General features: G+C 38.6%; 1 protein-coding gene across 2 annotated transcripts in view; it reads right to left on the bottom strand.

The window, feature by feature from the left end:
- jakmip2 (janus kinase and microtubule interacting protein 2) overlaps positions 1-26302 on the bottom strand; it is a 36852-nt gene that overhangs the window by 2076 nt on the left and 8474 nt on the right. Inside the window, exons 2-21 of one of the 2 annotated variants that reach the window (XM_006631825.3) lie at positions 17269-17525; positions 16208-16705; positions 14533-14742; positions 13180-13278; positions 12579-12725; positions 12164-12304; positions 10656-10712; positions 9696-9818; positions 8952-9080; positions 6905-6988; positions 6223-6285; positions 6037-6135; positions 5009-5110; positions 4090-4143; positions 3556-3621; positions 3221-3289; positions 2450-2527; positions 2022-2225; positions 966-1031; positions 257-331 (exon numbers count right to left, since the gene is read on the bottom strand). In XM_006631825.3, the coding sequence (XP_006631888.1) occupies positions 281-331; positions 966-1031; positions 2022-2225; positions 2450-2527; positions 3221-3289; positions 3556-3621; positions 4090-4143; positions 5009-5110; positions 6037-6135; positions 6223-6285; positions 6905-6988; positions 8952-9080; positions 9696-9818; positions 10656-10712; positions 12164-12304; positions 12579-12725; positions 13180-13278; positions 14533-14742; positions 16208-16705; positions 17269-17397 (2469 nt within the window). In that variant the 5' untranslated portion in view covers positions 17398-17525 and the 3' untranslated portion in view covers positions 257-280. The remainder of the gene's footprint in view (positions 1-256; positions 332-965; positions 1032-2021; positions 2226-2449; positions 2528-3220; positions 3290-3555; positions 3622-4089; positions 4144-5008; positions 5111-6036; positions 6136-6222; positions 6286-6904; positions 6989-8951; positions 9081-9695; positions 9819-10655; positions 10713-12163; positions 12305-12578; positions 12726-13179; positions 13279-14532; positions 14743-16207; positions 16706-17268; positions 17526-26302) is intronic. The other variant, XM_015349421.2, reaches the window with a different exon arrangement.

Below are 26302 nucleotides of genomic sequence, written 5' to 3' on the forward strand. Positions count from 1 at the left end.
AAGTTTTAATTAAATTGAAGACAGATATGAAAAAGGCCTATAAAGCTATAAAGGATATAAAGCTTCTGAAATGCATACATTTTAAATCCAATTCCGGCTGCAGTTTTTTAAAAGAGCACCGAAGGCAGATTCACTAAGTACCCCCCACCCCCTTTTAGAAGTATTTAAAAAAAAACAAGACAGAGACACATGTTGATTTTGTTTTACTTTTCCAGAACAAATATGTGGCATTACCCCATCCATGAGAACGACTCACCTTAGCTGGGAGATGTTGTGAGGATCAAGGCCAAAGGATAAAGGCAAGAGAAAAGAATAAGAAGAGAAACAAAAACTGCAGAGAGTGGGAAAGACAAACATCTGTTAGTGGGAGGCTGAAGCAGGAAAGAACAGCTGAAAATTGAATTTACAGAGAGAAACACCGAGCAAGGAACATGGGACAGCACCTTTAAGAACATAAAAAAAACATGTAGAACTAAAGATCTTTTGGCCCATCTAGCCTTGATCCAAGGCTGTGATCCAGCCATTTTGTGAAAGAAACCAGGGTATCGGCTTCAACAACATGTCCGGGAAGCTTGTTCCACACTCCCACAACGCTTTGTGTAAAGACCTACTTTTGTGTACTATCCAACTAAGCTCTGGTTCATGTTTAATTGGTCAATTGGAAGAAATCCACCGGGGTTTCTTTGCACAGCCATCATCAAAGTAAAAAATACGAGGTTATACAGTTCTATTTTTTCAATGACTATTCTTAATTCAGTAATAAATTTACACTTTGATGTATGCATTTATTCCATTCAGAACTCCCAAATATGTTGTAATTCTAAAAAGCATATATCTCTTTTAACAACAAAACACAGCTGGAAGGTTTATCCAAAATGAAAACCATTTCTGATGCCATCTTAAAATGACTTGGCACGATGTACACTGTAAATATATTTTGTGTATTGCGCATGAAAATATCTCACCTTTTCTTCAAGGTCTTTAATTTGTCTCTTCTGGATATCAGTTTTATCCTCTAGATCTCGAATTCTCTGAAAATAGAAATTATTTTTGCTTTGTACAGTATGAATTGGAAAATGTAACATTTCACTTTTGTACTGGAGCACACACTGCAGTTTTTAAAAAATATATTTCTGTGAGACAGCATAAGGGCAAAATAAATATTATTAACTACTAAAAAAGTGAAGCGAGTGACTCTGTAAGGCATGAAGTTACCCCCCATATTTTGAGGATTTGTATTTTATTTATACACAACCCTGCCCTCTGGTGTGCACACTGAGAATAGCAATATTCAGCTTCGACTTGCGCAAGGCCTAAAACACCCGAAGAAGGGCCCACAGCCGAAACGTGTTTTCTTTCTTCTCTTTTCAGCATTGAATAAACCTATTAAGTGTTCCTAAAATAAGAAGCTGTTATCTGTAAAAAAAATATTTTTCTTCCTTCATGCACATGTACAGTAGTTCCCACTTATGCCCTCTGGTTAGTGTTTCATTGTTCATTTGACAGAAATCTGCTGGGGTTTCTCTGCACAGAGCCCACACCAAATTTAATGAATTACAGTAAATGAAAAGTTGCCTGTATGGAAGTTTCAGACTTCTTCAAAGTCTAATATTTATACAACAACATACCCATTTAGAAAAAAAAAGAATGTATTTGCTTATCCCTAAGGTATTTTATAATCCACCCATTTTCTAACTGCTTCTTCCTGTTCAGGGTTATGGGGAAGCTGGAGACTTTCGGAGCACGCAATGAGCGCAAGATAGGATACACCCTGGACAGGACATCAGCCCATCTCAGGGGACACTCACACAACCACACATTCACACCAGGGCGAATTTTCCCAGAAGCCAATTAACCTAACAGTATGTTTTTGGACTATGCAAGGAAACTGGAACATCAGGAAAAAAACCCACATGAACACAGGGAGAACATGGAAACTCCACACAGATAGTAGCTCAGGTCTAGGTAGTGTACAATAACCCAGTTAAAGTAAGGCAGCGAGGATGCTTTCAGGAGAATACCTGGTGTGCCTGGTGAAGCAGCTCCATCCTCTCCTGCAAGATCTGGCAGTCGTACTCCCGACTTTTCCTCAACATCTGGCGCCGGAGTTTCTCCACAGCAGTGCGCAGCTCGTCCTTCTGCCTCTCTGTCAGAGATTCCCCATACTTTATCACCGTGTCCTGCTGTAAGGCATTGTACAGGGTGGCTTCCAGCTCCTGGATTTGCTGCAAAACAATTTGGAGCAAGTTTTGTTTTTTACTCAGAAGTTTTTTACTTTTTAGCAGAAGAAGAGGGCTCTTGATACATGTATAATTCTGAAAGACAACATCAACCTATTGCATAGGGATAACCATTGTTTCAGTGAGAAGACAATGACTGCAGACTTCCCACCACGGATCTGAACTCATAACAATTATTATGAAAATCAATAAAATGAGATTGTATTTACCATGTAGGCCTGGTCCAAGGCTTGCTTCCTATAATCGAGTTCCTCCTCCAAGTAGCCTTTCTGCTTACAAAACATCTCCTGTAAAGCAATCAGAAAAATATTCCAAACTGCAGCATGAATGAAAGTGTACAGAAGTCATGGTTTTCACATCTTGAAACCTGTGCTAGAATGGAAAATTAGTATGGTGTGGATGATGTATGAATACATTATTCAACCGATCTGCACCAAGGTTGAAACATATTGGTTGTCCATATAAAATAAAGATGTCATGCTACTGCCTCAATACCCCTGATATCACTTGCTTTCTAATGCAATGATAGCATGTCTCAGCGCATTATTTTTAAATGGTATGGGTGGCTTTAGTCATCATAATACGGTACCAGCAGGGGTACCGGTTTTAAAAACTCCAGGACAGTGGAGTTAATACCCTCTGCTCCTGCAAAATCTGTTACAGTATGTCTACAGTGTGGATGAGATCTCAGACTAGCTTGCCACATTGAAGACAGGACCAATGTTATTACTGCATCCCTATAACCGTACTAGGATGTTAGTTTCAAATATAAGGCAGTGGTGTGGAGTAGTAGTTAGGGTGCTGGACTCACAAGTGGAAGATAGTAGGTTCATATCCCATGCAATCTTATGTGTGGGTCCAAATGCTAGTTATTTGCATAAAAGCATGTGCCCAAAAATATTTGGCATCAACGGGACAGGCAGAGTTTCTGAGGAACAGGACTTAAATACATAACTGTGATGGTCATCTCACACACTCACCATTTCAAGCTCCAGATCCAACATTTTCTGATGAAGAGCAGCTTCGGTGCCTTCAATCTGCTGTATCCACTATTGGACAGAGCAAGACAAGACAGAGAAAGTCCAAACAGCAAACAAATGCAGCGCAACTTCATAGATATTAAAATCAGACACTGCATTGGTAACCCTACCATTGTTTCAATTCTTTCAGCCAATGAACTGAACTGAAATTAAATAAAAAGCATACTAGAAACTAGAAGGAATTTCGGTTTAGAAAACATTTGCAGTTTTACTGATGGAGGATTTCTGATGTTTCATGGTTTAAAGGTATAGAGGATTCACTGACACTGAAGTACCTTTTCTGCGAGGGATAACACTGTGCTTGCTTGTATGATGGCCACTTGCTCTTCATTCCTTAAATTCTGTATGAAAGATATGTAAAGAGAAATATAAAATTAACTGTACTTCTGCCCACAAAAGTGGGCAGAAGTACTGAAGGATTCTGAAGGATAGTGCCTGAAAAAACCTTCACAACTGATGAATCATTGATTCTTTCTGTTGTTAAAGCTCAAGCTTTTGTCTTTGAGTGTTTTTCTTTCTTTTCTTTGCACATTTCACTAGATCAGGCAATTTTCAAGTAGCTCTGTGTAATGAAACAATCAATATACTTAAGGAGCAACTTATTTTACACCGAAAGCCTAACAATCCATATTACTCTTATTACTATATTGTTAAGACTTGTGATTTTCTTTTCCGCTTCCATTCTTCATCATGCTTTTTTCTCAAACAACAGGACCATGTAGTTTGTCTTTATAAAAAAGTAATGCATGCATTCAAGCAATAGTGCCGCTATAGTACAGAATGAGTAGCACATGCAAAACAGTACTTACCCCATTGTCTCCAAGTATATCCAAGAGCTTTATAAGATCAGGAATACAAACATCCTAAAAAGGAAAAAAAAATGTGTAAGAGCTTATTAATAATAAATATGACTATCAGTTTGGGAAAAGAACCTTTCCTTTTTGGCTAGGGTTATAATGACAAATATTCAGATGAGAGATCTTAGCATAAAACTGTTATTTTGCAGGTCTTATTTTGCACCTTACATAAAGGCATTTTCGAGAACACAACCAATGAACCGTTAAAAGACGCCAACAAATCTCAGTAATAAACAGAATAAGATTTTCTTTCTTCAAAAACTAGAAACATTTGACACATTTTAAGTCTTTAAGACAATGGCTGCCATTAGCACATTTGTAAGTCCAGAACTAAATCAAATGGAATATCATCTGTAGTGTTAACAGCCAAGAATAAAATATTTTAGTAAGGCTTTTTGATAAAGTTCCCCATAAAAGATTCATTCTCAAATTACATGTGGTAACTATTTAGAGAAATGTAAGTGCTTGTTTCCATTGAGAATGTGTTAATAATTATAAAATATAGACCACAGATATTGTTGGGGTGATATAGTTAGTGGAGCACCACATGGACAACTGTACAGTACATCCAAATTCATATCAGCTGAGAAGCTGAGACTCTGGCTTTTTTTCAGGAAACGGCTGGATGAGATTCTTGGATCAATTAGCTATAAAATGGTCTACATGTTCCAATGGCCTCCTCTCAATGACAACATGGTGATATGTTCTTATGTATTTACTATATGTTTGAAAAGAAATTGGGAACATAGACATTGTGCACCTTTATTGAAAGACCTTAGCAATACCGAGTAATAAAAAATCAGAGTCATTTATTCATGTCTGATTTTTTCAAGATCTACTGTGTTGTGAGGCCTTGTGTCCTCAGCCATACCTTCACTCCTTCCTTTATGCAGTAGATCTGCAGAGCACTCACTCCTTCTGAGAATGGCTGGTGGATCTGCAGATTGAAGGGTGGAGATCTCCTCTCGCGCTCCTGAAGAGAAAGAAAAATCGACACACAGATCTAACCTTGAACTCTGAGAGCCTGCTGTACTGTAAATGCTGTTCTATTATAAGAGTTTCATACCAAAAAAACTTCTATTTTCATATAATTGTTTTGCATGAGCCATTGTAGTTATAAAAACTGTCCCCACACCTTCGGTTAGTTCTATGACATGAAAATACACATATTGTACAGTAGGTGGAGATATACGTTATATGAGCAAGTCCCCCTTTCAAATCAACAGTTCAGTCTGGGTATGCCAGACAGCCCATTTCTGAACAGGCAATGTAACCGAGTGGTCAATTAGTGATGCTGCTGGAGCAGTGAACTGTGTGGAGCTGGTGTCTGAATTTCAATTCGTTCCACAGACTAGGCCTACAGGCAGAGAAGAGAAGGGGGGGATAGCATCGGGGTGTTTTGCTGAATAGTCTTTGCTTTATTGTTTAAGTATCCAACAGTTCCCCAAAACAACAAAAAATGCTTAAAAGTTCTTTCATTCTTTCATTACCATGCTCAGCTCAACAGTTCTTATCACGCCATGATCTTTATTTCCATTCCTAATTCGAAATGTAGTTATTGAGATTTTGTTTTGAGACATAGGCAATATTCTTTAAGATCCTACATTGGCACATTAAGGATTCATGAACATGGAGCTTTTCAATGCAATTCCTAAAGCAATCTTTTTTCCCCACCTTATGTGACTCTTATGCAGTATACAGCGGCAGTGAAGATTCAATGCTCAGCTACAATTAAATCGTATAAAGATAACAACTAATTACAGACTTGAAAAGTAGTCATATTTTATACTGACTGGTATAAAATCCAATAAAAATATTAACATTAGGGGCAATGGTATTTGTTGCCTTTTTAACATCTCTCACATCTCTCATGCAGTATAAAGAGGAAAACTGGCACACCTCTAACTCTAAAATCCGAAACTCGAGCAGCTCATTCTGGTCCTTGGAATCTTGTAGCTCTTGTTGAAGTCTATTTATATCTGCTTCCAGTTTTTCCACCTGCAAAAAAAATATACAATAACACAATGATTTACTCATTTCAAATTAATGTTTCGAAGGAATATTCAAACCTCAGCAGCTACCTACCTTATCAAGGAGGTCTTGATTTCTTCGGAGGAACAATTGCTTTTCTTCTACCCATTTGGAATCCTAGAGGGAAAATGTCAGGAGGATTATGAAAGAAAAAAAGATAAATGGATTGATAATATCAATTCAAAAGTAAAATAGTAACTAATTAATCTGCCTTGAGCCTCAAATGATAAACACATTGGATTGATTACCCTTTGCCATCAACAGGGTAATAAATGAGGACAGCCCAGTGCATGGTTTTGAATCCTGAACTTTTCACAGTCAGATTCAAAACCTGGTTTATTCCTATTGGCATCCTACAATTACAATGTCAGACTTTATATCAGAGGACAACTACTCTTCTATTTACAGTACTATTTACTATTTAATTACTATTACTATTTAATTACTAATTACTATTATACTATTTATTCTTCTATTTGCAGTACAGTACTATGTACAGTACAAATATACAGTATGTATATTTTATTAAACAAACTACTCATTGTTTGTATTCAAACACTTCGTGATACACAGAGTATTACTGCTCTGTGTTAGGGAAGTTTGTTCCCTGCATGTCTATGTATTACATTATATACACATCTTTCCCAAATAATTCTATAAAGAGATTTTCATTATCCTGTGTTTATTTTTTTATTTTTTAAAGGAATGACATAAATAATAAAATACATTTCTTTACCTGTCCCTTTTGAGAGATTTCTTTTTCAAGGTCTTCGATTTTAGCTTTATACCTGAGAACTTCAGCTTGAAGCTGTTCATGAGCCTGTATAAGAGAACACTGTGGTCAGTACTCCTTTATATCAAATGCACATAATTTACAATATGGACACAGTGTAAGCATGCTGGCTGAAGGCGGGTTTGCAGTTATAGCAACCTGCCACTAGAGACCGATAGACAGGCTGTAATCTTTGTAAATAGCAACACAGTAGGTGTTCATTTTATAATTGATTAGAATAGTAGTAAAGGTTGTCCCTGCACATTCTCACAATGTTTTTCAAATAAAAAATCCATATGTCACGTGTTTTTGTGATGTGTGACCTAAGACACTGGACTGTAGTTTATGGCCACCTTGTGTTTTAGATGCATACAGACCATTAGGGTATATAAGGGTAGGATCTGTCACAGCTACTTTCATTCTAAATCACACATTGCTCACAAGACTGAGTTTCTAGACATCTGACTGAATAGTATGATAAACACAGTATGTGGTGTAGACAAATGTGTGATTCTCTTTTATATTCGATATCTTAGCAGCACAGGAGGGGCAGTAAAAACAAGGAAATTTGATTTATCTATAGACTTGTACCTTACATACTAAAACAAACATACTGTATATAGAGATGTTCAAGTGGGTAGCTCTGTCAGTGTGTGTAGACTGCAAAGGAACAAGTAAAGGTTTATTCCTTGCTGAAAAGTGAAGAAAAGAAACACAATGTTTCAGCTGTGGAGCCTTCCTTAGGTGTGGTTAGACCAGTGTTTCCTGGGTGTGGAAAGGGTTTTAGGAGCTTGATTGTTGCATTGATTAATGAAGTACTCTACTGACAGAAAACAGCCAGAGAGGGGAGTCCAACAGCTCTGTTTAGGATTAATATTGTTAATGGCATTGATAACCGGGTTGCTGATGAAGAGGAGTCACCAGCAAAATGTGCTCTGAACCAAATCCTGCAGTAAAAGCAGTTAAGATCAACTTGGGTTTGGGGATGTCCAGCATCTTGGGGACTGGTACACAACTGCTGAGAAAAGTCTGAGGGTACGGTTACCACAAGATTATGATTAGTGGAGGTAGTGGGAGTGTTGACATTTTTTTCTGTAAAAGATGATAGAGTTTTTTATCCTGATCTGCAGTGAGGAAGTCTGGAGTTGAGGGATCCGCTGAGGTTAGTTATAAAGGGAAGATGATGTGGAGCTATTAGTCATACAAAAATCCTTAGCTTCTTTAATGTTGTTGTCAGAAAGGGTAAGCTGTTGTTCAAGGAAGAAAATGTCAGAAAGCATTAGTTTCCTTGAAAATTGTTGAAGAAGTGTCCAAGTCAAAGGAAGAGGTGTTAAATTTCAGATTAAATCCTTTAGGAATGAAATGATAACGACGGCATATGTAAAGGAATAGGAGGTGGTTGGAAAGTCTGGTCTTGGAACAGATCGCTGTGAAGAGACGGAATGTTGGTCTGGTGAGAGAAGGGGGCAGGTAGCCCAGGGAGAAGGAGAAGGAATGATGAAGAGATCTAGAGAAAGATTTAGCAGAAGGCATAGTGGGTTGCAGTAGAAGTAGGCTGAAGAAGTTCAAGTGGGTAGCTGCGTCAGCATGCGTAGGCTGCAAAGGAACAAGTAAAGGTTTATTCCATGCTGAAAAGAGAAGAAAAGAAACACAACATTTCGGCCTTTAAGTTTTCTTCAGGTGTCAAGAGCCTGAAGAGGGCTCCACGGCTCAAAGTTGTGTTTCTTTTCTTTTCAGCATGGAATAAACCTTTACTTGTTCCATATATAAAAATGGTCATTCTGAATATAGCATAATTAAATATACATTTTGATAAAAATTTCCAACATAACGTAAACGTCTTACAGCAGATTTCAGCGTGGCTAATGGTATTATGAAGACAGGAATAGAACTAAACTGCTGCCACTGTTGGTGATTTATGAGTGCTCTAGGGGTTAAATGGGCAAAGTCACAGGTCATTTATATGCCTCCTTCTACAAAAGATTTCCTGCCAACGAGTTGAAGTTGGTACCTTGGCTTCCTTCTCTGCATCTAGAATGCCCCCTTTCTGTTCCTGTAGGAGGGCATATGCTCGCTGGAGAGCTTGGTATTCCCTGGTCAGCTGACGGAACCGCAGCTCCGACTCCTCTGCCGCCAAGCTCTACAATCATAACAAGTTGGAGGTAATTCCACAAAGTAAACCAAGGAATTGTTCAAATAAAACTGGACCCAGCTGGGAGAAGACCACACCCCAAGTCAGCACTGTCACTTGATAACCACTGTTGCTATTGTGGAGTGTCACCCTGGAGCATTTGGACTGTTTACTATTGATATCCATCCATTTTCTAACCACTCTATCCTGTACAAGGCTGCAGGGAGATTATCCCAGCATGCAACAGGAGCAAGGCAAGGTACACCCTGAAAGGGATACCAGTCCATCGCAGAGCAGACACAGACACAGACACAGACACATCACAGCAAGGCCTATTTTCCAAGAAGCCAAATAACCTGCCAGTACGTCTTTAAACTGTGGGAGGAACTGAACCTAGGGCCCCAGTCCTGCGAAGTAACAATGTTAATCGCTGCACTACCGTGCTGCCTATTCTGTTGACATTAACACTGTAAATAAGTTTATTTCCCCAAACATCAGAAAATGGGAATTTACAGGGTAAATCACAAATCATAATTTATTTACATTTGTTTCTTCTAACAAATGGTAAGCCCCATAGGCTAATTAGAATGTGAGTGACTTTTGTTTGGGCTCCGAAGACCTTACTTCATCCAGGTCTTCGTCAGGAGTTGCCGGTGTCCTGTCAGTTCGGAAAGAGGCCACTGAAGAAGTTTCGGAGTCCATTGATTCCTCGTCATACCCAAAGAAGGTATCCACTACTATATGTCTCTGCATAGAAATATGATAACTATGAGATACAAAGCTTAAATTTACGCAGTTATAGACCTGAAAAAGGGGCAGTGCAGTGGCTCTGTGGGTAAGGATCTGCGTCTGTGGCTGGAAGGTTGCCGGTTCATATCCCGCGGTTGGCAGAGGAATCCTACTCCGTTGGGCCCCTGAGCAAGGCCCTTAGCCTCAACTGCTCCAGGGGTGCCGTATAAATGGCTGACTCTGCACTCTGACCCCAAGCTTCTCTCCCTGTCTTGTATCTCATGAAGAGCAAGTTGGGGTATGCGTAAAGAAAAAATTCCTAATACAAGAAATTGCATATGGCCAATACAGTGATCTTTTCTTATCTAAAAGTAGGCACCAAAAACATTTCAATTCATTTCATTCGGGAGACCATTAAAAAGATAGCCATGTGATGCTTTACTACTACAAATGTTTCTAGTCACCCTAATTCTAAACATTTAAAATCTGCACATTTAAACACCATTAACTGACAAGCATTCTGCATAGCTGGACATAACAGGCATGCCAAACATGAATCCTGACCTCCAAAGAAAACTCTGTGGTCTCACAAACCTCTCATTCAGTGCTCATTAAATTCTTGTGCTGACACACCTGACAGCCAGGCCTGAATTAGAACTCCCTCTGGGAGCTTTGCGGCTCCCACTCTTCCATTCTGTTCTGATTTGTTGATAAATCCCACTCTTACGATTGATGCCTCACCCGTTGTCACCCCTCAAACCCACTAAACAATTTAAATATTTAATACATTTGTGGGATCTAGAGAGCTAAAGTGGACACAAGAGTGCATGTGACGGAGCGTCAGAGATTTCTCACCTTGATGGGCTTTGAACTTCGTTTATGTTTCTTTCTCCGTAGAAGTTTTTCTCTGTCCTTAAAAAGAATTACATTACAGAATGTACATTAAAAATAATCTTTGAGACGATAGATATAGAGAACCAAGCAACTATAATACAAGCAATAAACATACTGTACATACAGTAGATAAAAATGCTTTGACAAATACTCAAATATTAAGCTCCTGGTACATGAATGTAATCATTCTTTTTGAGATAGAATGAGGTTATATGGCCAGCAGCATATCACCCTGCAGCTCAGAGCTAGCAACCCACCGAAGCTAAGCAGGTGAGCTTGGCCAGTACCTGGATGGGAGACCTCCTGGGAAAACTAAGGTTGCTGCTGGAAGAGGTGTTAGTGGGACCAATTAAGGAGTGCTCATCCTGCAGTCTGTGTGGGTCCTAATGCCCCAGTATAGTGTTGGGGGCACTATATTGTAAAAAAAAAAAAAGAAGCTGTCTATTGGAAGAGATGTAAAAGTGAGGTTCTGACTCTCTGTGGTCATTAAAATCCAAGGGAGTTTCTCGAAAACAGTGGGGATGTTATCCTGGTGTCCTGGCCAAAATTCCCTATTATTATTATACAGAAAAGTTATAAAAAACGCTTCACCCAGGGATACTGTATCTAGACTCTATCTCTGGACTTGAAGATCAGAAAACTGTTCACTCAAGGACTCCAGAGAAAAGGAGCCAGTGGAGTGATATGAACAGAGATCCAAGGAGGAGTTTCTGTTTGTTTCTCCTCTCCATGTGACATGCAGTTTTCTCTGTACTGCCTACTCTGGTGCACACATTCCCATACCCACGTACTTCTCTTGGCTTATCAGCATGTGATACTGCTTTCCAAAGCTCTTGCAGTGTATCAGGGAAATCTGGTACTGTTTCATTCCTGACAAGAAGGGACTGCATCCTAGGCTAAAGATTTTCCTTGTCCTGAATCACTGAGCAGGATGTCATCGATTGAGTTGATGTCATTATATGCAACAAGCATATGCATCTATAGCATCACAAAATCAGACTGTAATGGTAATGTCTCTGCTCAGGACTTCCTGCTGTGCACAAGCCACACTGGCATCAGCATATCTGGGATCCACAGGCAGGAAACCAGGAAAATTCGAAGTAACTAGAGCGCCTGGGGGAAAACCACACAAACACAGGGAGAACCTACAAACTCCATGCTATTAGCAACCCAGGTCCATAAATGAACCCAGGACCCCAGAGCTGTGAGACAACAATAATAACTATTGTGCTACCTTTCTGTCCATGATTTACTAATATTTAAATAACAACAATCTCTAAAAACCTCATATTTTGTTCTGATTGCACTGCAACTGTCACAGAAGACAAAAACTATGTGTAAGTTCCTATTTATTATGCAGTTATCATCTTATCTAAGCCTTTTGGTCCCATACAAACTTGTACAATAAGTTATCTCTTGTCTACCTAAGAGAGGCATACAAATGTTGCAGACTACGGAAGAAGGCTTACCCTGGTTAGGTCATCAATCATATTCTGTTGTTCTAAAACCTGAAGTTTTAAAAATTCTATTTCCTGTTCTTCATGAGCTTGATCCAGATCATTCAAAGATTTTAGCTTCTTGAGAGGGTGGTGAGAGCTCATCTTATCTTTCTGTAGAAAAACAAAAATCAAACCATGAAGATTTCTAATCAATGCAAAGAACACACTGTTACAAAACCACAGATCAGACCTTTTGTATGTTCAGGATGTGAGCTTTCAAAGCACACCTTTTTGTAATTGGAAAAGGCAGATATAACCAAGAAACAAACACAATAATTTTCGCTAATCATTCATTTGTCTGTAAGAGCCTCAGGAGCACAGTGGCGCATTACACATCTGTCTCAGTTTTGAAGTGAAGTTCACTTCTTCCACCTGGTACACTCACCATTTCCAGGTTTTCTTTCGTCAGCACCTTGAGCTTCTCTTCAAGGCGCTGCAGCGACTGGGTGAGCTCATCGTTTCTCTTGGTGAGCAGCTTATTTTTTTCCAGGAGTGGTTTGCATTGTTTCTCAGTTTCTCGTACCCGTTTCAGCTGTTGGAAAAAGCAGACAGGTACTTGCGGTTTCGGCTCTTTCACTGTAATGTTTTACACAGCCACATTTCTCTTCTTTTTGACTTCAGTAATCCATCATTGTAATTTCAAAGGAGCAAACAAAGACAAGCTTGCTATGGATTGGTTCCAAAACACTGAAACTCATTCTAGAAATGAATGTAAAAGCTGCTTTTATGCAAAATTGAGTATTGTATTAGGAGAGGCAGATTATGGGTAATTTAACCTGTAAACCACATTTTTTAACATGGAAAAGATTAAACAAAAATTCAACCTGTTACCCCTAAAACTGGTGCAAAAAAAGAACAGGACAGAAACTTTCCCAATACTAAACCACCTTTAGTGTTACAGTTTCTCAGCTACAAGCCTCATTTTTACAGGGTTGGAAAATGTGTATTTTTTAACTTCTAGAACAAAAATACCAATGGGTTCATACCAGTGCATTCCTTTCATCAACCAACAGTGTGTTTCTGTCCTCAAGCTTCCGGATGGTCGAATTCAACTCTGCCATTTTTCTCTGGTTCCTCCGCATGTCCTGCATTAGAAACACAGGTCCAATATTCAACTGATTTGAGTTCACATGCCCCATATGGATACAGACCTACTGTATATTAGCTCTTATTTCATCTGCATCCATTTCATTAAATTCAGATAAAAGCATTAATTCTTTCCACGCTGAGACAAAAACAACATAAAACAGAAATGCAAAAGAGACCAAATCCTTTAAAACAGTTAAGATACAGGGATGTGTGGTCTCAAAAAACGTAATTAAACAAATAAATTCTAAATGAACGGACTCACTGACTAGTGAGACTATTCTACATCTCGATGGCCTATTAACAACTTAATTCAAAGCAATCCGATCTCTGCCTTCTGAGAAAAAATGTAACCTCATCTTACAATGTTTAATTACTATGTTTATTTATTCATTATCACATATTTTATGTCCGTGAAAGGATGGCATGATATATATGGTATAAAAGATTTAAATTGCATAATTTATGCTGAAGTAGTCCGAGTGCTTAAATGCACTACAGCAGCAACGACTCTCATTAGTTCCGTGGAATGCAATGGTTGGTGAGCTTTTCAGTTTAATGCCATTACAAGCAGTCCAGTTCAGTTCAATTAAGATACATTCCTAAACTCTTCAACCTACTCATTTATCTTTGTACATCACAAATTATTAATTATCGCTCATGCTCACATGCACAAATAGCAAAGTGAGCTAAGAACATCACATTTAAACTTGCAGATGATGAAGTGATTCCCCCCCCAAAAAATACTAAGAGAACCTATCACCATCTTAGCAAGGATGCCTTGCCTATTACATTACTGCATGCAACTGAGGCAAATTCCAACAACCTGATAAGGTTACCTTTTCAATGGGATTACAGCATGTGGGATCCTTTTTAATACAATTAGAAAACATGGGATTTTTCCCCCAGAAGAAGAGCAAAAACCTACAAGACTGAGACCACAGAGGATCCAGATTCCATAAAACCCCTACTAGAGAGTGGGTGAGATAGATAGATACTTTATTGATCCCGTGAGGGAAATTGCAGTGCAACTGGAGGAACTGGAATCTTTACTGGCATTGTTCATTCCTGCTTAGTTTCAGTCTTTCAAGTTTCAATCTGCCAGTGTACCTCTCTAACACTTTGGGACACCAAAAACACCTTTGTCCTCCTTTGTCTGTTTTGCCAGACTGATTTGTTTACCTGATGCACATGCCAGGCTGATTCTCAAATTCTGCCGGCGATCCTGTACCCCTGGAACTGAGGTGACCTACCGGGCTTCCACAGTGCTCTGCCCCGTCTCCTGCCCTCCCTGGAATCTCGCGCTTGGGGCTGCCCAGGTTGCACTCTGCCTCCTTCACCAGAAAGAGCTGCTCATCTAGGGCGTCCTTCTGCAGCTGCAGTTTCTGCAGGAACCCTGTCTGAGTCTCCAGTTCCTTTTCCAGTGCGAAAATGGTCCTGTCTTTACTTTTGATCTCGTCCACCTACGGCAGGAGGCAATCGAGATGTCATTGGTGAAGAAATATGGCACTCTGTGAGAAATTCAAGTTCAAAATCAGCCCACAGGTCACAAGAATGACTTTGTGGAAGTTCTATATTCCTGGGTTATTTGTCATGATATACTGTACTAGTCATGAACTGTCACACTCAGAGAAACAAGATGATAGCGTTGACAAAAAGGAGGCTTGTCATTGCTCAAAATGACTGTGTTTAACCTTTCATGCACTGCATAGTTTGTGAGCAGCATTAGAGTGTTTTTATCGCCTGCTCTTATCCTACTGTATACTAATCTCCATATGGGTCTATATACATTCTATGCGAATAATTGTGCTCCTACCCACATGATAAATCCTAATGCATGTGTTAGAATATTGTGTCAGACCAAAAAGCAATTAATCAAGATGATAAAATGACAAACATTCATCCATCCATTTTTTAAGCTACTTTATCCAACACAATGTTGCAGGAGAGCCGGAACTTACCCCACTAAACAAGAGGCACACAGACTGAAACTGGGGCCAATTTTCCCAGAAGCCAATTAACGTACCGGTATGTTTTTAGACTGTGGGACAAAACCTGAGACATAGGTCGAAACTCCGGCGTTCACAGGGAAAGCATACAAACTCCACTACAGTAGAAAACTCCACTACACACTATAGGAATATAACCCAGGGCCCCGGCACAGTGAGGGGATTATTTCTGAGAGAAATTCTGCTACAGAGCTTGTCACACCTTTCTCTCGAAAAGCAGCTTCCTTTAGGTTGCACTGACAGTTGCAATAAATCCCCAATTTCCAAACCTCCCCCTCTATTTTTTCTCTCTTTCACACACACCTCAAAATCTCACAACAGTTTAAACTGTGACAAAGTTTATAGTGCAGTAGACAACACAATCTACAGTCACAGGAACTATGCAGTTAGAATTTATTTAGAATTTAAAACAATCTACATTGTATTCAAATCACTAAAATTACAAAGGCCAACTGTAACATAACAATTAAAAGGGATACTGAGCACTGTATCACAAGGCATCTAATAGTGATGCTAATCACTTAATTTCCTTCTTCTGTTCTATAATTCTGTTTATCTGTTTTATTGCATTTTGAAAGACAGGAGAACATGGATCAGTCCCATGGCATCCCAGCTGCTCTACAGTAACTCCAGCTTTCTTTTAAGTTTTTTAAGTGTTAAGTTTTTAATCAAAATATTAATTAACGCAATTTAGTAGTTGGTATTAATGGTAAGAAATAACAGTCCTTTAATGTAAACAATCATAACTTAATGCATCACATGTCCTAAACTAGCACATATCTTTGAGGGAAGTGAATTGAACCGGACCATGGCTTATGACACAAAAATACATACTAAAACTGCTTTAACGTCTGCATATACAGTAGAAAAAAACATAATAATAATGACCGACACCTGATTAAAGAAATGAAATACTCACAAGCCTACGGATATCCCTCTCACAGTCCCACTTAATCTTGGAGATCTGCTCCTGGTGTAACTGATGCTCACTTCTCAGGTCTCCAGCTTTAATCTTGTCGGCCTGGATCATCTTACTCAGGGCCTCGTCCGTTTGCTTCTTGGTTGCTTTGAGCTCCGCGATTTCCTGCAGCAGCTTCAGGCGCTCAGAGTCAAAGAACTTCCTGGCCTCCTCCTTGGCCTCCAGAGTCAAAGCTGTCCTTACTTTATCGCTGCTGCCGTCCCGCAGGCCGTTCAGCGCCGTCTTGAGCCTCTGGTTCTCGGCGTCCTTGATCTTGATGGTGCGGGCCAGCTCCTGCTCGTGCTGCTTGAGCAGGTTCTCCCGCACGGCCTGCAGCTCCTTCATCTTGTCCTCATGCATCTTGGCTTTCAGCTCTGTCAGCGTCACCGTGTGCTTGTGCTGCTCCTGCTCACGGATCTTCTTCCCTTCCTGGACCTTCTCTCGTTCCAGTTTGCTCACCTGTCCAGGGAAAGGTTGGGAGTAATCACAAGCCAAGCCACACAGCAAGGGGAAGCAGCAGGAACTAACCTCTCTTTCATCAAAATCAGACAGCATTGTTTTTCCACACAGGCTTTTATAGTATTATATCTTTGATAGTAAGCATATACAGTAAAAATACAAACACATACAGTATACACAGCAGTGGATACATTCACAAACACAGGCACCTCAAGTGACTCATCCAGGTACCCATTCCCACTGAGACGCCCACCTAATCTGAGGAACTCATTACACATCCATTCCCATTGAGACCCCCACCTCCTGTAACCAGGAACATACCAAATACCTATCCCCACTAAGACACCCACCTACACCTAGGAACTCATCCACATACCCATTCCCAGTGAGTCACCCACCTACACATCACATCCGTACCCTGACACCAATCCACTCACCTCAGGAACCTACCAACACAGGAAGCCATACCGCCATATTCAAGGACATACTGTACTCACAGTCAGGGACACACCAACACGCCAACACCCAGGGACACATGCACATCCTCCACCTGGACGCCTCACCTTGCACTTCTCCTGGTGCAGTTCTATTTGAATGTCAGTCAGTTTAGACCTGAGATCTTCATTGGCTGCCTGTAAAGCAGCAATAAGAGCTTCGGGCTTCTCGCCCTTAGAACGGCTCTTCTTTGCCATTTCCACAAGTACTACAGTGGCCTTGAATACGCTCAGTTGGGAAAGTCCATCGCCTCAAAGAAATTCTCTAAGGTCCTCCAATGTTTCCTTTCTCTCCTCTTCCCCATTCTCTCTAGGAATTGGAAGACCTGTTACAAACACAGACACATATGGAATCAAAGAATGTTTGCCAAGTCCACTATAGCAATACACTGATTTCTTTTCTGTCATATCAGTCTTATAGCCACCTTAATTAAGAGTTTGACTGTTAGAGAAGCATGGCAATCTGCTAGCATTTTTAAGGAAAAATTGCTTGGAAAAGGAAATTATTACCTTGTCACATTAAGAACTCTAATGTCAACAACAATAACAACATCATATCTGTTTAATCAAAGAGATAGTCTTTGTAAAAAAACATTTTCAAGTCAAAAATTCTGAATTTCAGTCATTAGAAAATGTTTAAAAAGTCAAGGGAATTTCTTCCTCCCTCATTACAGTCTTCTTTTTTATATATCCTTATGTTATATTGAATATGAAATTTTACTATAAAATATCTTTCTTAATATGAAAAAATATAAAATATAAAAATATATTAAGTATAATAATTCAGCAGTGACCACCCCCGGTATAAAGGCACAGCAGCCTTACTAGCAACACCTTTGTGTCGTGGTTTTAAAAGGCACTTTGCCCCAGAAAGTATAGTAGCAGAGCCGGGCCACAGTTGCTAGGCCAAAACCAGTGTACTGTATGAGGAGATGTGACACTGGAGGACTGGTTGCCTTGATTGGCGAATATGAAGACAGTGCAAGCTGGACGATGCTCTCATGGTAGGCTGCCCAACCACTGTCCAAATGTATTGAGAGGCATCTCCTCCCCTGTCCATATGAGTCACAGCAAGGAAATCACAGCTTTCTCCACAATCACAGCCCAGAAGACAGACAGGCCTGTGTCAGCTATATGATGATATTATTTACTACCAACACCATGACTTGGCCATCTTCTTGAGAAATCTGTGTAGAGGGGAACAGAGGCTGTATACTGATCAGAAAACATTCCATGGCAGAATTCCAGCCACAGCAGATTATACTATATACTGTACACTATGCTGTTCTGCAACAGCAAAATAACCTGGTCTAGTTCATCTTTGCTGTTTGATACTGCTTACTAATCACCCTCCCAATTATGGCACTACACCGACACAAGAGACAGCGATTGGTTAGACCTCATTTCATTCTTGTTAAACACAATTGTAATGATTCTAGAACTGTTCATTTTAACAGATGTATACCGTATGATATACTATACAAAAATCAGATAGATATCACCTGATATCACATGCTTTTCAAATGATGTCATTTTACAGACAGAAATAATATTCTAAACATGCTCTCAAATTACCAATATATTTTATTCTAGAAAGTGAAATTACCAAATAATTTTAAGGCAGTATAAGCCTTATTTAGCACAATTAGAATGTATGTTTTAACTCCAATCACACATTAGTGATCTACCAATACAAATATCTATTTTCAAGAATATACAGTAATGAATGTTTGCAATACATCCTCACACATTTGTGAATGATAGAGCATATGTATCATATCATTCTCCTAATGTTTTAAATTAAAAAAATCAATTTCCATGGAAATATGGTATATTCATTTACAATAATACTATTTTACACATGCTAAGACAATTGACTCATATTCTTGTCACTCTAAATATGAAGTAACACTTAGATGCAGTCTGGACTGCATTTTATAATGAACATTTAAAGTACTGATCTGGGTTGATCACACATTTACATAAATCATAAATGTCTCATGATTTCAGACCCTTGCGGGTTCCTACTTCTCAAAATTAAATGAAAGCAGAAAACCCCCCTAATCTTGCATGAAATGATGATTAAAAGAGCCAAGGAAAGATACGATCTTAATTAATACTATATAATATAACGCGATCAAGAAACCCGCAAATGAAAATGGGTTAGCTAAAGGCACTGCTCGGGGAACAGAAAAGTAATTAAAGCAGAATTTGAAACTCATGTGAAATTAACAGCAAAGACAATACACCTAGCAATTAGGCTCATTTGTTAAAAGTAAGATAAGGGAAAGTGGAGTAAAGTCACAATGACACTTACTGTATTTGCAACATGGTATGTAAATTAATCTTTGAAAACAGATAACTAGATGGAAATGTAATGCATCCTCTCTCTAAAACCCAAAGCTTGAGCTGTGTTTGGCTGTGATTCTCTCAGCTACATTTTATGTTAATAGATAGGTTCAGGATTAATATGATTTACATTCATTATACAGTATCCTGTGGTGAAAATGGGGTGGGGGTGTCAGGAAAGTATACAGATGTACAAAGATGTTAGCACAATCTTTCCAAATTTTATTGATAATACCAAAATAAGATGTTTTTTCTTGAAACAGCCTAGTGATTCACTATGATACCGATGAAGATTCAAGATTTATATGCAGTTCATTTTAAGAGTAGTAACAAATGAATGACAAATCATAACACAAATACATGTCAAATAAAAACCTGGACTGAAAAAGAAATATTTTTTTTAAATAGTGATAATATTTTATTCTGAAAATGTAAGAGCATGGTGATTTCATAATGTTTTACATTATATCAAATCAGACCACATTACAGTATTCCAGTGCATCATTTTAAACCCCAGAAGACAAAAGCAAGATTGCACATTTGAATTAAGAAAACTGTGAAAGTAAAAGAAAAATAAAAATGGGTAGCATACAAAATATTAGCCCCTAGATGATCAACAGAAATGTGATGCATTCCTGCAGACACAGTACAATCTTGCTTGACTGACCTCTTTCTTTCTGATATTTGAGACAGGCCACTTCAGTTCTGACACTTCTTCATGCTTGACTAGGGCTGCCACATCCCCCCTTGGGCTTTTAATTGTGATGTAAAAAACAGCCACTGGTTGTTACAAACAGTAAGATGAAGACCAGTCTTTTACTCTAACTGTGATGAATGGAACAAATGAGCAGAAATCGGCAAAGCAAGGCATGACTGATTTTTGATAAACAGAGTAAAAGATTAATCAGATTATGCAGACGACATAAAAGTGAATGGAAATAAAGTGTTTAATGTACTGAAGCACACATGGATTTGAGTTTAGTTACAATAACTAGTACTAGTACTGAGGATTCCACTGAAACTGCCTTTTGAAAATCAGAAGGAGTCCTGATTAAACCCAAGATGTACCGTACCATAGTAATTATCGTGATGAGTAATCTGCCAGCTTGTAACCTTTATTTCCCCAGATACTGTATATTGATGCTTTTCTCCTTACAAAGCCAGAGCTCCACTGCAGTGTACCTTGAAAGCAAGGTTGACAATACACCAGCATATCTGAAGGTCAATTGAAAATGATTTATTTTTGGATTGAACCCGAATTGGTTCCAGCTCCCCTAGTTGAAATCCACATGTCCAGGCAGCCAGGCTGCAAGGCCAGACTGTTAGATTGAAATGCTCCCTGCCTCTCTTTGTCTCAGTGTAATTGCTGAGACAGCAGAAGGTTCATTATTAATAGAGTGGCTCACGTTTCGTGACTCCAGTCTGAATGGGTGGGAAAATGAATAACTAAACAACACACCCAATTTCACACACAAGCAGAGCCAAAGTACACATGATTCTGCTACAGGCAGCCAAGGTCTTTTGGATGATGCTTAAAAAGCAGCAAAGGTGGAAAAGAAGAATTATTTGCAAAGAAAGACTTTGCAACTTTGCAGAATTTGAAACTCATGTGAAATTAACAGCAAAGAAATTAATTAAATGCAAGTTCCAAGAAGATTACAAAGACAAAAAAACTTGCAATTAGTCTCATTTGTTAAAAGTAAGATAAGGGAAATTGGAGTAAGGTGACAATGACACTTATTTGCAACATGGTATGTGAATTAATCTTTGAAAACAGATATCTAGATGGAAATGTAATGCATCCTCTCTCTAAAACCCAAAGTTTGGGCTGTGTTTGGCTGCGATTCTCTCAGCTACATTTTATGTTAATAGATAGGTTCTTAGATCACGTTGTCTTATTTCAGTCAATTAGCTGATTGGTTTTGCGCTTTCTAACCCCAGAGATACAAAGAGACAAGGGCATCAAACCACAGCATTGTCATTCACTGTGCAGCTTGAATTTTGTTTAGGTCCGTTTAACATCTGGTCTGAACAATCCATCCAGCACACTCTTTCACCAATGAAACATATTTTACTTAATTTGACAATTCCCCTTCCATCTGACTTTCTTCATGACACAAATAACGGTAACTACATTCTAAGACAGGGGGTGTAAATCTGTCAGGCCAATGCAATGTGAAACGCCTGATATCTTTACGGAAAAATCAAGAGTTCTTATAGCCTTAACACTGGTGTTGACTTGAGTAAGCATATGCAGTGAGGATAAAGAATTATACCGCCAAAATTCACTGTCATTGTTCCAAAGCACCAGTGTGTCAGAACAGTTTTAAATGGGGAAACAATATATTGCACTGACTCATATTAGCCTTTTGATAAACATGCCAAAAACTAGAGCTGTCCTGCAGTATGACTATGTAACTGTAAGGTTTCTGTCTAATGGCTAGCTCTTCCTTTCTGGCTTTGGAAGACAATACACTGGCATGCAAATCTGAAACTGCACACAATCCTACCCAGTTCTCCTACTGATTTAACCCAGTTGTATTAAAAACCATAGAGATTAATTAGACAAAGATACATCAGCTGAGATGCAATGTTTAAATACACCCAAGACATTTATAGGCTTAAACTCACAATGCTGGGCTTGTACAATTATTGGCAGATCCACAATAACATTTCTTAGCATCTTATTCTATATCACTGGCTCAGTTTAAATATGATAAATCACAAGTTAATTAATGAAGAATTAATTACAGGATCCTTGGAGGTCTGAGGCATTGAACACACCATTTAATTCTGCTGCATGAACCAAAGTTGATTTATCTTGATTTAGTTTATCAATTTTAAAACAAAAGGGTGAGTAGCAACGTTCCATAGGAGAAGATTGAAAAAATACAGCACTTTTTTAATGTTTGGTATTTCCCAGCTTAGAGATCCTAGACTTTATGTGAATAAATGATACCTGGAGATGGTATTATCCATAAAATGATTACAGTAATACAATTACAGAATTTTGCATAATGAATAAAGAATGAATGGAGATTGCACCCTTAAGGGAAGTGTGTATTTAAGAATGACATATACTGTACTTGCCCTTGTACTTTCTGTTTGACATCTAGAATATTACATACCCATTCCTCACAGTGTCCCTGCTGTCTGTCACATCACTGCTCTGGCAGCAGTCCCTGAGCTTTTTGAACCTAGTGGGAAAGCTCTGATAGCCTTTTTCCTATGGCCAAGCGCTAGATCTTTACCTCCAACTGCCCATCTTCTCAAATAATCAATAATTAATCCTTCTCTATCTCTCCCCATAGGAAGTACCTACTGTACCTCCAAGTTACCCTATCAAAGGACAGGAAATCACATAACTATGGTCGATATACAGTGCATCGCATCAGCCAGGAGCCGAACTCCAAGCCTGCACTGTCCCCTGCACAGCACCAAAAATCTGAGCAACAGAAAGTTCCAACAAAATGTTGTCAAGAAAGTCTGGGTTCCAGCAATGCTACAGAAGACAACACAGAGACGCTCAGTGAAGTACCAACATCTTTTTAGCTGCAGTGAGGTCAGCCAGACAGATCTATTTCTGCTGCTGTGAAAGATCACTGTTGAAGTCACCATTTACCGAGAGTGCCAGGTGAGAGCTGGAGGAATATTCCAGTTTAGAATTTCGGACAAACACGAGACTCTCGAAATACATGTTAAAAAGCTGAAAAAATGTAAGTGAATCATTCAGTGATTTTCAATTACAATACAGCTGCACTCAGCTCAAAAACAAACAATTGGGTACAGTAAAATTAACCTGGTTTGCTTCTACAGTTAATGGGTTTTTGTAAAATAAGACTTTCCAATAAAAACAAAATACATTTTTTTAGATAAAATTAATCTCCTTCCCTGTAGCTGATTTTCTGATCCTTGTATAAAGATAAGTCAAGGAAGGTTCCTTGAAACTAGCCTACATGCATTTCTCCCTGCCTGTTTCAAGTCTTCAAGTCTTTTCAGCCTACAGAGCCAAGTGAAAAAAGTCAATCTCACACAGCCTACTAACTGTATTAAATTTAAAAAAATGTCATTTCATGCACCAATTCTTAGGTGCATTTCATTTTCTAACACAGCTGGAGGTTCTAATTTTGTCATAAAGTTAATCAGATATTCAGGTTAATTTTCACTTTTTTTTAGATAATACATAGTCCTTCACAGGCATTTTAACAACAATGTTATTGTATAAACCGCATGTCTATTTACTATTTTTAAAAACAGAATCCATTATATATTTTGTTATTAGAATACATTTTGCGAAGGTTTCTCAATTTTCACTTTTAAATAATTGACAACCATGAAATTCTATGTACAGATGTAGCTCATTGGATATTATCTGAATTCCTTGGAAATATTTTCAAGATTTTATTGTGAGTACTCTAGGTGTTAAGCCTTAAGATGAGTAATGTCTTTCAGATAAAGCAAGGTGTTGGATAGGCTGAAGAGTTAAAAGGATAATTACTACTTTTGGGGGTGTTCAGAATCTTTCTCTCTCAGAGTCAACTATTTATTTTTGTCTTGCAGATTTACAGATGAATTTTATAGAATAAAGTAATCAAATCTCTTAATGGGATAAAAACTTTCACAATTCACTATCATGATACTGTATTCTACTACCGTATATAGGTAATTGGGAGTGTCACATATTATATCAAAGCTCTGAAAAAAAAAAATCTGTTCATTATACTGTATAATGCAGAATATGTCCATGAATATCTGAATCACTTTATTAGATTAATTATCATCATCATCATTACTATCATTAATCTTGATGAAACTGTTTTGTTTCTGGAGCAAATTGCTTTAAACCAGTGAATCAGTCTTTTCTGCAAATCTGTACATGTACAAAATATTTTTTGAAACTATTTTCAAAGTAGCAGAAAAACCCATCAAGACTCTCCTCCTTAACAATGTTATTCAAGTGTGGCGACCTCAAAAGACAGTAAAAAGTGAGAAATCCCTCACACTAAGGCCATATAAAACAACAGAGAAATTGTCACTTGCTTCCAGCGTGGTTACCTAATTCTTCATCTTCAGTTTATGCTTTGACTATCTTATGCTGACATCATGATCTACATTTGTCTCCTGACATGACTTCGGTCTTTATGTTTCTTACAGTGTACACTTTCTGAATGTTTCATTTCTTTTCAACAATCAGAAAAATGATTTGGGAAGGACAGGATTTGCACCTACTGCATTTGTTTTGCAGACACAAAACCAGGTTCTATCGACTTTGCACTAGCAAAACAAACAGGTACAGGTTTAGAGCAGGATTCCTTATAGATTATTGCTTTGTATTGTTATGTCTCAGCATTCTCAAATGCTTCCATTTTAGACCAACATAGCTCTCTATAATTTTATATAATACCTGTATCTATAGGAAGCTATAAACCCAGTTAAATCAAGATTTGGCTGTTGCGTAGATTTGGTTTTAAGAAATTCAGTGCAATGTTTATCCTTTTGACAGTAGTCAAACTATTTGAAAATATTTTCCATCTACAGTAGTTACTTGCCATGCAAGAAGACACATTCAGATGCACCTACAACTTTCCCTGATAAGCTACTGTACTGTACATGCTTTTCTTTACACAGACTGCACCTACACTATTGCGCCTTTTATTTATTACCACTGAAGCGTACCGCTATCAGAATGTTTCAGCAAAGCAAAATTACTTAGTTTATCCTGTTTAATAATTATGACAACAAACACTTTAAACCTTTTAGTTCATTAAAACTTCCAAATAATTATTAAAAAAAAGAAAACAGTGCGAAAATCTTGTCAGAGAAAAACACAAAGCTTTCAAGAGAAGACTGATAATTCTCTGGGGGCAGCGTGCAGTAGCACATTGGGTGAGCCTTTGGATGTGTGACTGACATGTTGTGAGTCCAAGTCCCTGCTGTAGACATGCTGTTGTACCACTAATCGAGGTGCTGTACCCAGTTTCCCCAGTTCAACCAGCATTGCTTGGGGAATAAGCCTTGTGACAGAACTGTGTCCTATCCAGTAGTGGACTCATGTGCTTTGTAGTCTGCTTAACACTACAGAAAGGATAATCTCTGGTGTGAGGAACCACTGTGGTTCTGGTATAGACTATACCCTTTTCAGTACCCTGCAATGTTTTACAATCCTACATAATAGTATGGAACAGCCTTCAAGGACATGAACTCCCTGGGGCAAACCAGCCAGCCATCAACATCTGCCTGTCGCTAATCTCTGAACAGACTCCTATTTAAACCCCTCAGCACTGCCCTAAATTTATCAGGATTATGTTATTACAGGATGGAGGCTGGAAACGCACAGATTTTATAGTAATATAGGAACAGGCAAAGGTTAATTCCATGCAAAATCATTCACAAAAAGCATAGAGAAAAAACAAATTCTGGATATTGAGAAAGGTGCCATTAGAAAGCTACTCATTCGTGACAAGTGTCACGACACAAATGACAGCATGGTACGCATAAACTCAAACACAAAGAAACAATTCAGAGACGCAAATTAACTGAGCATGTCTTTGGAAGAGGACACCACAGCACCTGGAGAAAACTGAGAGAAGACCACAGGGGGAATATGCAAACTCCATACAGAAAGCATCCCAGTCCACAGTCAGACCCAGGACCCTGTGAAGCTTTGAAGGAGCAGTGATGCCACTTTGTACTCTGTGACTTAATATTTTAGCTTTTTTTATGTTGAACTACCTAACACAGAGGCAGCTCGCCA

The sequence above is a fragment of the Lepisosteus oculatus genome, chromosome 11 (genome assembly GCF_040954835.1).
Source record: "Lepisosteus oculatus isolate fLepOcu1 chromosome 11, fLepOcu1.hap2, whole genome shotgun sequence".
NCBI classification, from domain to species: domain Eukaryota; kingdom Metazoa; phylum Chordata; class Actinopteri; order Semionotiformes; family Lepisosteidae; genus Lepisosteus; species Lepisosteus oculatus.